Source organism: Amaranthus tricolor, chromosome 6, assembly GCF_026212465.1.
Source record: "Amaranthus tricolor cultivar Red isolate AtriRed21 chromosome 6, ASM2621246v1, whole genome shotgun sequence".
Lineage (NCBI taxonomy): Eukaryota > Viridiplantae > Streptophyta > Magnoliopsida > Caryophyllales > Amaranthaceae > Amaranthus > Amaranthus tricolor.
Genome location: NC_080052.1, coordinates 4,431,692 through 4,443,422, shown reverse-complemented (window position 1 = coordinate 4,443,422; position 11,731 = coordinate 4,431,692). Strand labels below are relative to the sequence as shown.

At 36.4% G+C, this 11,731-nt stretch overlaps 2 protein-coding genes across 2 annotated transcripts; one reads left to right on the top strand and one right to left on the bottom strand.

Annotated features, from left to right (window-relative positions):
- Positions 1 to 3,411: 3,411 nt before the first annotated feature.
- On the top strand, positions 3,412 to 4,156 carry LOC130815026 (beta-1,2-xylosyltransferase-like). Its single transcript, XM_057681353.1, has 2 exons — positions 3,412 to 3,506; positions 3,631 to 4,156. Exons 1-2 carry the CDS (start codon positions 3,412 to 3,414, stop codon positions 4,154 to 4,156), a joined length of 621 nt encoding a protein of 206 aa, XP_057537336.1.
- Positions 4,157 to 7,372: 3,216 nt separating this feature from the next.
- On the bottom strand, positions 7,373 to 10,574 carry LOC130815025 (uncharacterized mitochondrial protein AtMg00810-like). The gene is made up of 4 exons (XM_057681352.1): positions 10,344 to 10,574; positions 9,293 to 10,241; positions 7,983 to 7,998; positions 7,373 to 7,523 (listed from the first exon to the last, which is right to left on the bottom strand). Exons 1-4 carry the CDS (start codon positions 10,572 to 10,574, stop codon positions 7,373 to 7,375), a joined length of 1,347 nt encoding a protein of 448 aa, XP_057537335.1.
- Between the last annotated feature and the right edge of the window lie 1,157 nt (positions 10,575 to 11,731).

Genomic DNA, 11,731 nt, shown 5'->3' with positions numbered 1-11,731 from the left:
CCACAACGTAATAACACCGCTGAAGATGCTATAAATTTAAATAGTCCATAGTGTAACACATTGTGTACATCATTATTTAGTTTAACTACACATGTAAATGTGATTCAATTTGTAGATAGTCCATAGTGATACTATTGTGTACATCATTATTTAGTTTAACTACACATGTAGATGGGATTCAATACGTGGATGGAATTCAATATGTATAGAATTGATGTAAATTAATAAAAACATTGATGTAAATTTATTTAACTATAATGTAAAAATCATTGATGTAAATAAATATTAGCATTGATGTAAATTAGTTTTCCATTACATAAACCAATAGTCTATGAAGGGCCATGCCCCTTAAAAGCTTGTCATTCGGCAAATAAATCTCTAATATCAGAAACGTATACATCTAAAGCATGTCTTTCCAGGGGGGTCATTTCCGCAACAGGAGGCAGTCTCACCAATGGAGCGACTGGACTCGACCATTCATTTAGAAACTCTAAAAAAAAAAAGAAAAAGGGTGTGAATAAGATATTAAATAGCATCTAAATAACACAAACACATAATAGAAAACAAATAAATTAAAAAAACTAACGTATTCCACTTTGCTTTCAACTGGACCAAAACCGGCACTCAGTCCTTCGCGGGGGAGGACGTATGGGTGGAAGGACACTCTAAAGCAGTCAACGTAACTAGGATCAACCTCTGATGAAACAGATGCCCGACGAAGTGCCTGATCACCAAGGCGGCCACAATAGGGGAACCTACTCCATGCCTCCGTGTAAATAGGCGGAGAAGCAAAGGTCACGGAATAGGAACCGTGAGCCGGTCGTATAGCATAGGTTGGTCTGATAGGGGGGGGGGAGGGAATAGCCTGCACAAAGCCGACCTGTCACACTGTCCTCTCCGAAAAATACACCTCGACGATATTAAAGTAAGTGATACCCCCGATGTAGGTGGTGCGTGGGTGCTCATTTAGCAATGCCCTTGGAGAAGTCATGTACGGAGTCCATTCCACTTGCATACAAGCAAAATTATTATAAAAAAATAATCTACAAATTAAAATAACATGAATAACAAAGTATGATGTGATGTACAACACCTGAGTTTCCGTCATGGAGTCCAATATATTTCTGCAGTCCCTCAGCTTGTTGATCTCACGACCTGGCTTGGGCGTGGACCATATCTCCGCCCTAGTCTTATTAGGCACATCTGCTTGACGAGGATGAGGGCGGAAGGACGGAAAGTACTCGTAAATCCATGTCTGAAGCAATGTCAGGCAACCAGCAATGGTCTTACAACCAATCCTAGACGCCATTCCCAGTTACCGATACATGTAGGCCAGTGTCACCGCACCCTAGGCGATCTCATCCTGATCGATGTTGACGGTTAGTATCGGGTGAGGTCGCATGCCGGTTCTGGTCTTATCCGCCAGCAGTGTAGAGCCGACAATAGCCATGTAACAGGCTGTCGACTGGGTCTCCATAGCCTGGGACCGGTGGCACAACTGCATAACTTCAGCAACGTTGATGCCACCGCTGGTGAATATCCCTTTCCGTCGTAGCTCGGACATAGGCTCCCCAAACAGACCAGCAATAGCGCCCTTCCACTCCCCCTCAGCAGGTTCGGCCAGTAGTGAACCTTCAATACCTATGCCCGATATGCGTTGCACGTCGTGCAACATAATTGTCATCTCCCCCCATGGCATGTGGAAGGTGTTCGTATCCGACTGCCACCTCTCCACGAAGGCCGATATCGAAGCACAGTCAATGTGCTGGTGCATAATGTAGGGTAGCCGACGGAGGGGAATGGCAGGTAGAACATCATAAAGCGCATCAGACATATCCCGTAGTCCGATGATCGCCTCCAACGACTTCTTTCTACTACGGCACTCCAGAACCGGAGGGGTACGCTCAAAGTCTTCAAAAATAACTTTAGCTATGCGCCCGCCATAGCTGGGTATCAGGCGCGTATCTGTGGGCCCCCCGGGCAGGGGCGATGTGACCAACCAGTCCGTTCAGCGGACTGTGAGCGCCTGCTCCCCCGTGGCGGCTCATCATCAACGTGACTACGTCCGGCATGCTCAGATGCGCCTGCAGAACTACGAGCGGCACGTGTGAATTTACCGTCGACCCTGCGGACAACAGTCCAATCCACTGGGCCACCAACAGCGCCTTGGTACTCAACATCATCATCATCATCATTCTCTAGAAACCCCCCAACTACTCTGGATGCTAGCCTGGTCATCAAAACGAGTGCGCACATGGTGCAGCGTACTCGACCGTTGGGTCTCACTGTGTCTGACAGCCTCTTCTTGCCTAGCCCTCCTAGCAGAACCCGTTACCCCCCTCTCTTGAGGATCCCCTTTGAGTAGGGTAGGCCTAGAACTATTCCCGCTCAACAAGTGTCTAAAAAAACCCTTTCATTTCCCTTGACTACCAGCCATTTACTACAATTTTGATAATTTAATCAACTATTAATAATGAATAAAACGAATCAAATGTTACGTTAAATTAACCACATGAACGAAAGACAATAATTAATTAACATGTTAATCTACTCATTATCAACAAATATAATTTTACAACAATAATATTTAACTAATCATTATCAACAAATATAATTCAATAAAATATTAATTATTATTATTGTAATTAATTTTCTAAATTAACAATAATCATAATAATAATAACAATAATAATAAAAATAACAATAACAATCATAACAATAATAACAAAAACAATAATAATAATCATAACACTAATAAAAAAAAATATTTAAAAATAACATTAAAGAAAAATTTACTAACAATAACAATAATAACAACAACATCACCAACAAAAATAATAAAAATAATATTTAAAGGAAAAATAAAAAGTTAATAATAATAATAATAATAATAATAATAATAATAATAATAATAATAATAATAATAATAACAATAATAATATTAATAATAACAATAACAATCACAATAATAATAATAATAATAATAATAATAATAATAATAATAATAATAATAATAATAATCACAGTATTAAATTAAAAACAATAATAATAATAATATCAATGTTTAAAAATAATTAAAAACAATAATAATAATAACATCAACATAATAATAATGATAAAAATAATAATAATAATAATAATAATAATAATAATAATAATAACAACAACAACAACAACAACAACAACAACAACAACAACAACAACAATAATAATAATAATAATAATAATAATGATATTAAGTATATTATTTTTTTAAGGGAAATTATCAATGGTACCCTTGTACTATTGAAAAATTACAATGGTACCCAACTGCATTTCAGTGGTACCCCCCAATTATATGGTAATTACAACCGTGACCTTAATGATGAATTTTCCGTTAAATGTCCGTTAAATTTGGAATTTAACCTAACCATGGTTAGTTTCTTCTTCTTCTTCCCGTTTCTCTTTCATGGCTGCTCTTCTTCCATGACAGCTCTTCTTCCATGGTTAGTCTGGAATTACAAATTGTAGGAGCAATAAAATCTTTTTCATCCCAAAAGACAGCATTTTAAACCTAAAAATAAAATTAAATCAAATCAAAAACCCAGAAATCAAATCAAAACTCTAATCCAAATTTAAACAAAAACCCAGAAATAATGATTGTCAAGGGGCATCTGCGAGAGCCCTGTGGGCAAATCCTGATGACCGTAAAACAGCACGACTATCTGAATTTGGTGAGATGATAAAGGCAGCTTTTGATTTTCCTGTGGATACACCCAGAAAACCCAAGTCATCAGAATATAATGTACTATTTGTACGGCGTGAAAATTATTTGGCACATCCACGTCATGGTGGTAAAGTTGAATCTAGACTCGGCAACGAACAAGAAGTGTTCGATTCTTTGAAAAGTTGGGCTTCTAATTATTCTCAATGCAATATAAACCTCGTAAATGGCTTATTTGGTCACATTCCTATGAGAGAGCAAATCCGAGCTATAGAGGATGCGTCGGTGATTATTGGAGCTCATGGAGCGGGTCTCACTCATGTGGTGTCAGCATTACCAGAAAGTGTGATTCTTGAAATTATTAGCAGCCAGTTTCAGCGCCCTCATTTCCAATTGATCTCCCAGTGGAAAGGTCTAGAATACCATGCAATCAATCTATCTGGCTTGATATAGTCATTGGGTTTGACCGTTTGAAGAAATTATCAAAAGAATATGGTCATCAGGTTTGAAGAAATTCGGTCATGGTTACTGAAAAATCAAAGAATGTGGCTCCCGGTTAAATTTCTGGGTTTTTGATTTGATTTAATTTTATTTTTAGGTTTAAAATGCTGTTTTTTGGGATGAAAAAGATTTTATTGCTCCTGCAATTTGTAATTCCATACTAACCATGGAAGAAGAGCTGCCATGGAAAAAGAGCAGCCATGAAAGAGAAAAGGGAAGAAGAAGAAGAAGAAGAAACTAACCATGGTTAGGTTTTAACGGACATTTAACGGAAAATCATTTATAGTGTCACGGTTGTAATTAGCATATACTTGGGGGGTACCACTGAAATGCAGTGGGGTACCATTGTAATTTTTCAATAGTACAAGGGTACCATTGATAATAACCCTTTTTTAAAAAATAGGAAAAAAAGAAAGTGAATCGCACGTGACTCGGCCGCGGGTCAGTCCCACGAATTAAACCCGCTGCCGAGTCGCGTGTGACTCACTTTTTTTTCTTTTTTTTTAATAATACGATTCGAATAAAAATTACCTCGATTATTTGTTTGCGGATTGAATTCCTTAGCTTTTGCTCCAAAATATTTATGTTGTAATTTTATTTTTTAAGTGTGATAAAGGTGTTATTTAGTGAGGTTAGAGTATATGTAAGAAATTTTAAGTGGGGGGTGGCAATAAAATGAAAAGGGTGACGATGTTTAAGGATTGTATATGTAAGAAATTATCAATGATATCCTTTAAATTTTTTCAATTACTAATGGTACACTCGTGTTATTGAGCGTTTTACAATCGTAATATTTTCTAATTTTTTCCGTCCAAAATCGTCCAAAATCGTTAATTTTTTTCTTTTTCTTTATTTTTCAATTTTAACATTAAAAAATATAAAAGAAAAAGAAAAAAGCTAACAGTTTTTGACGTTTTTGGACAGAAAAAATCAAAAAATGTTACGGTTGTAAGACGCTCAATAACATGAAGGTACCATTGATAATCTAAAAAACTTAGGAGTACCATTGATAAAGTGTAAAAACTTAAGGGTATCATTGATAATTTCTCATAAAAGTATTATGGAAACTCCAAAAGGTGATCCTAAGTTTTTGGCTTTTTCCACAAATGCTTTTTTAAATTTGTGCGGTGCCTTGAGCTTCCAATTTTTCGATGTGATAGACAAAAAGTTAAATTTTTGGTTACATTACTTATTTCAACTGGATATCAAAATATGTGATTAATTAGGGTGATCACAACGTTTGTATTTTGAAAAAAAATGTCATTACGTTGGGTAAAAATAGCGTAAAGTTAACAAAAAAAAACTTCGCTTTGTCTACCACGTGGAAAAATTGGAAAATTAGGGTTACCACGTGGATTTTAAAAAACGGTTTATCTACCACGTGGAAAAGCCGAAAATTTAGGATTACCACATGAAATTTCCCAAAATATTAATCTTTGAATAACATATAAAACTCTCACTTGTAATTAATTTATTAGTTAATATCTGTTTTTATAACTCTCCATTGATGTAAATAAATTATGCAATAAAAAGTAAAAGTTGGGAGTGTAACTATACAAGATTAAAGATGCAACAAAAAATGACCGAATAATCCTTAAGATAAAAAAGTGATATATGATCACGTTTTTATTTATTAATCAAAAAGTGAGATTTTTATTATCCGAGAATTGATAGGAAAAATGTGAGATTTTCATATTGTTATTTTCACATAAACAATTAGGGATATATAGGCTATGAATAAAAATTTATATTATGAACTTTTTATAAAAAATAGCGTAAAAATTGAGATCAGTTATAGATTACAACCGCAAAGTTTAATATTTCGAATTATAGCACTATAAATATAAAATTTATAGCATTGTAATCATGTCACCTTATTCAGGTCACAAAGATTTTAAAATGACATGCTAGACTTTTTTTATCACCTTTGACTCACATTAATTAGTTTCAACCGTCACCCTTATTCCAATTCAATTAACCCAAGTTAACTCATCTCCCAACCGTTTAAACATGCCCTAACATCTGTTTTTTTCCTTTCTCCTCTTCATCTTATTCAATCAACCATGTCTAAATAACTTCTCTCTCTGTAAATCAAAAACTGTTGAAGATAAGTTATTTTCGAATTCAAATTTCTTTTTCTTTCTTGTTTTTCATTCCATTTTTTTCAAACTAGATGATGCGTCTTCATAATTTCTTCCAAGAATTATGAAACTCAAAAGGAGTGCTTTTGTTCTATACAAAGAGTTGAACTACAGACAACCTAAGTAGAAGATTTATGGCATGTCTTGACTATGATAGTGAAACCAACATTAGGGGTTGCAACCTCTTCAGGTAACTAATTTGTCAAAAAGATGTTATCTTGAAGCTGATCGATGAAAGAATCTAGTCCACAAAAAGAAGATGAACACTTGAAGACGAAATTGGTATTGGCTAAACAAAAGCTTAGGAGGACAAGAACTGAGGTGATCATAATGACTATGATTTATCTGCAACGTGTTTGGAGATGTACTATAATTTTGAACTCTTTATTGTTGTTATCATTCTAATTCGGGCAATATCAATTCATTTATGATATGTATTAGTATCATTGATTAGTAAACTATGTATTCGGCAACTTTCATATATATATATATATATATATATATATATATCAGATACGTGGCTAATTAGTAGCCAAAATTCATTTATGATATGTATTATTGTTCTTAGTTCTACAAAAGACCATCATTCAAAGCACTAATATATAAATTCATAGCTTATCTTCTAAACTTAAAACATACTAATCACTAACAACAACCCATAGGGTGTCAGGGTACTGAGTACCATGTATAACAGCTGAATTAAGATTGAGTTCTAGAAGTTGAGGCTTGAGATAAAGCATTGTTATTCTATGTGGCATCAGCAACTTGAACTTGTTCTTACCTTGCTATGTGCTCTCTTTCACTGACATTCCATAGATCATAAGACATTGGCCTTCCTTATTTACGATTGGGTTGTCTTACTGGTTGTAAGCACATTATTTATACGTTTTCACTTTTTATGCCCATGTTGCTTGCATATTGAACACTTTTATCTTTTTCCAACACCTTTCCCTATTACATCAAGACGAATTCGTTGTTTTTTCTACTTCTCACCAGGCTCCATTCTCCCCTACTTTTAAAGTTTTACCTAGAAGTTTCTTGTATGGAGGTGGGTTAGGTTGACGATGCGAGATTTTTTCCAGTCAATAGGATCAAGCATTGACATGACAATAGGAGTATAGGCCTTAGCATACCTTGCCTTGCTATAAAAATCATAAACAAACTCATTAGGGCTGCCTCTAGAGTTCGTAATTATTGCATAGGCATAGTGATATGATATAGTTCCTCCGTTCCATAATACCCGCTACATTTTCTATTTTTGGTAATTTCGTATTACTTGCTACATTTTCGTTTTTAGTAATAAAACAATCATTTAAAGTTCTACCTACCCCTATTTTTATCCTACTCTATACTCTATACTCTATAATAAAATACTATACTATACTCTATAAAGTAACCTAACAACCTATTTTTCCTTATTCTTTTTCAATTAACAATAATAAAATACTATATTCTATAAAGTAAACAATTAGCTACAGTGTAGGTCAATCACTTTTCTTAATTCGCGTGCCCATGCAAATGTAGCGACTAAAATGGAACGGAGGAAGTATCAGTCAATTGACACCTAAAGCAACTACAACAACTTTTCATCAAGTCAAGAAATAAGCTAGCTTTCCTATAGTCCACTGTTGTATTACCCTATTAAAGCTTCACCTAAATAGAACGAGAATACGTATTTATTTTAGAGTGTTTAAAAATATTTAGGGTTAATCACCACTTAAGATTTTATCGTGTAACGTTATAGTGTCACATTTTTCGATCAGAAATTCAATTGAATAATTGCATTAATTAATAATAGAATATATTATATGGTAGGCACCTACTATTGGAAAAGGCCAGTGGTAGCAATTCTTTAAAAAATTTCCACAAAATAGCACTTTACTGTTGAATAATGAGCTACAGTAACTTTATGAAGGAAAAACGTTTGTGTTTTCCGTTATATTGAGAAATTATCATTTTACCCCTGTCTTCTTCCTCCTCCATTCTTCATCTTCTTCCTCTTCATCCTTAAACCATGTCTTCAAATTTCATACACTCAAGAAGTTCTTCAACGCCTCCAACTTTACTGTTTAATTCAAGGACTCCATTACACGTCTTATGTATATTACCATATTCCTTAAATGAAATTCTCTCTACACTCTCTTATCCTTGTTCTTGCTCTTTTTCCCTCCTCTGTTTTGGCGGGAGAAAGAAAGAGAGCTAATTTGTATCATTCAAGAAAAAGAAAACTCATTTTTTTAATTGGTTTTAAGAATCTATAATTTTTCTAAGTATAAGTGGGAGTTTTGAATCATTGAGTTAATTGATTAAAAATTGAGTCTTTCTTGTTGCGATGAGAAAAAATACGCGTTTTGAGGTTATTTTTAATGTAATTTCAACCATTGTGTTGATTACTTTCATTTACAATTCATCTTTTAATCATAAATGAAATTTAGGAAGTGGATTTTTCCATGACAATATTTCTCATGGAAGGAGCATGGAAGAAATCCACATAGGTTTATCAAATGGTATAAGTAACATAATAAACTACTTCATCATCAAATTTGTGCAGAAGTTTTTTTTGTAAGAATGACTCGGGTTGCCTTTCTCATTAATGTTAATGTCAATATATACAAGATTGTCATTATACTTTAGGAAACTAAATATTTCCTAATATTCTACATAATCACAAGAATATACAAAAATATGCAAGTAATCAAAGAGATATTATTCTAAGATATTTTAATATTCTAATACACCCCCGCAGTCGAATCGGGCGGTTTGGAGACGTTGAGAATGGAACGAAAATCATCAAATAGTACTTGAGGAAGGCCTTTGGTGAAAATGTCAGCAATCTGATAACGAGATGGAACATGAAGCACCCGAACATCACCACGTTTAACTTTTTCTCGAACAAAATGAATATCTATCTCAATATGCTTAGTGCGCTGATGATGGACCGGATTACCAGCTAAATAAACGGCACTAATATTTTCGCAATAGACAAGGGTAGCTGTGGTAATAGGACAGTGCAGCTCAAGAAGTAAATTGCGAATCCAGAAAGTTTCAGAAACAACATTAGCAACACCACGATATTCAGCTGCAGCACTGGATTTGGAAACAGTAGTTTGTCGTTTAGCTGACCAAGAATTTAAGTTATCACCTAGAAAAACACAGTAACCAGAAGTTGAGCGGCGAGTGTCAGGACAGCCACCCCAATCAGCATCGGTATAGGACAAAAGAGTTGAAATATTAGAACGATGTAACTGCAAACCATAGGGAAGAGTACCCTTGACATAGCGAAGAATGCGATGAATAGCAGCCATATGTTCAATGCGAGGATCATGCATATAGAGGCAAACTTGCTGAACAGCATATGAAATATCTGGGCGAGTGAAAGTAAGATACTGTAAAGCACCAGCTAGGCTACGATACAAGGTAGGATCTTCACAAGGAGAACCAGCATTAACACAAAGTTTGCCGGAGGTAGCAACAGAAGTAGCAACAGGATTACATTGGGACATGCCATCCTTTTCAAGAATTTCAGAGGCATACCTTTGTTGAGAGAGAAAGAGGCCCGTAGAAGTAGGAGTAACAGCAATACCCAATAAATAATTAAGAGGACCCAAATCCTTTATGGCAAATTCAGAGCTAAGTTTGGACATAATGGACTCACGAAGTGAATCTGAGGAAGCTGTGAGAATAATATCGTCCACATATAATAGCAGATAAGCAATATTAGAGCCATGACAATAAACAAACAAGGAATTATCAGAAATGCTGTTAGAAAAGCCAATAGTAGTTGCAAAAGTAGTAAACCGTTGATACCAAGCACGAGGAGCCTGTTTGAGACCATAAAGAGACTTACGAAGAAGACAAACATGACTAGGACGAGTAGGATCACGAAAACCCAGAGGCTGATGCATGTAAACAGTTTCAGTCAAGTGACCATGTAAAAAAGCATTCTTAACATCAAGCTGATGAATAGACCAAGACCGGAAAAGAGCAATACTTAAAACAATGCGAATAGAAGTAGGTTTAACAACCGGACTAAAAGTTTCATCACAATCGATGCCTTCCCTTTGAGATTTACCATCACCAACAAGACGCGCTTTATAGCGCTCAAAAGAGCCATCGGACTTGGTCTTGACACGAAATACCCACAAAGACCGAATGATATTAGCATGAGGAGGACGCGGCACCAAATCCCAAGTATGATTTTCAATTAAGGCATCAAATTCTTCTTTCATGGCTAACTTCCAGTTTGGGTCACAAAGGGCATGAAGAGGAGATGTAGGTAAAGGTGAAAAAGAAATAGATAAAGCTTGAGAGTAATATTTGGGATTGGGTTTGAAAATACCATGTTTACTCCGCGTAGTTATACCGGTGGATGAGGAAGGAGGAGGTGGGTTGATTGGGCTGCGTAAGGCAGGCCTAATAGAGAAGGGGGAGGAAGGAGGGGACTGTTGGACTGGGCTGCGTGAGGCAGGCCCAGTTGAGGGGAGGGAGGAGGAGGGGTACTGGATTGGGGTGGGGCTGATGGGGCTGAGGGGTACTGGATTGAGGCTGGCCCAGTAGGAGGGGGAGAGAAAGGAGGGAATTGGATAGAGACTGGGCTGCGTGAGGCAGGCCCAGTAGGGGAGAGGGAGGATGGAGGAGTGTGGACTGGGCTGAGAGGAGTAGGCCCAATGGGGGAGGAAGAGAGAAGGTGGGATTGGAGTGTTACTGGGCTGCGTGAGGCAGGCCCAGTAGGGGAGGGGGGAGGTGGAGAGTGAGGGAGGTTATGTGGGCCGGACAGGAGGATAGGCCCAGTTGAAGAAGGTTGGCAGAGGGAAGGGGAACGAGGTATTGGGCTCAGAGATGGAGTAGGTCCAGAAGGTGGTGTATGGGCTGTTTTGAGCAAATGAATGCGAATATTATCATCTAAAAATTGGTAGTTTGGGAAAGATAAGGAAGGTGATTGAGAAAAAGGAAAAGTGGCCTCATCGAAAAGAACGTGCCGAGATATAATGATTTTACGGGATGAGAGATTATAGCACTTGTAACCTCTATGAGAAGAGGGATATCCTAAAAATACACATGGAGCGGAGCGTGGTTGAAGCTTGTGGATAGTAGTAGAGGGAAAAAGAGGAAAACATAAACACCCAAAAACCCGTAAATGAGTATATGTAGGAGACTTACAGTAAAGAACATGAGTGGGAGTGAGATTACCAAGAAGTTTAGAAGGAAGAATATTGAGAAGATAAGTGGCCGTGTTTAAGGCGTGAGGCCAAAAAGGCGGGGGAAGGGAAGCATGACACAAAAGAGTGCGAATGATATTATTGATGGAACGAATTTTGCGTTCGGATTTGCCATTTTGAGAAGATGTGTAAGGACAAGAAAAAAGAAGTGAAATGCCCCGACTAGT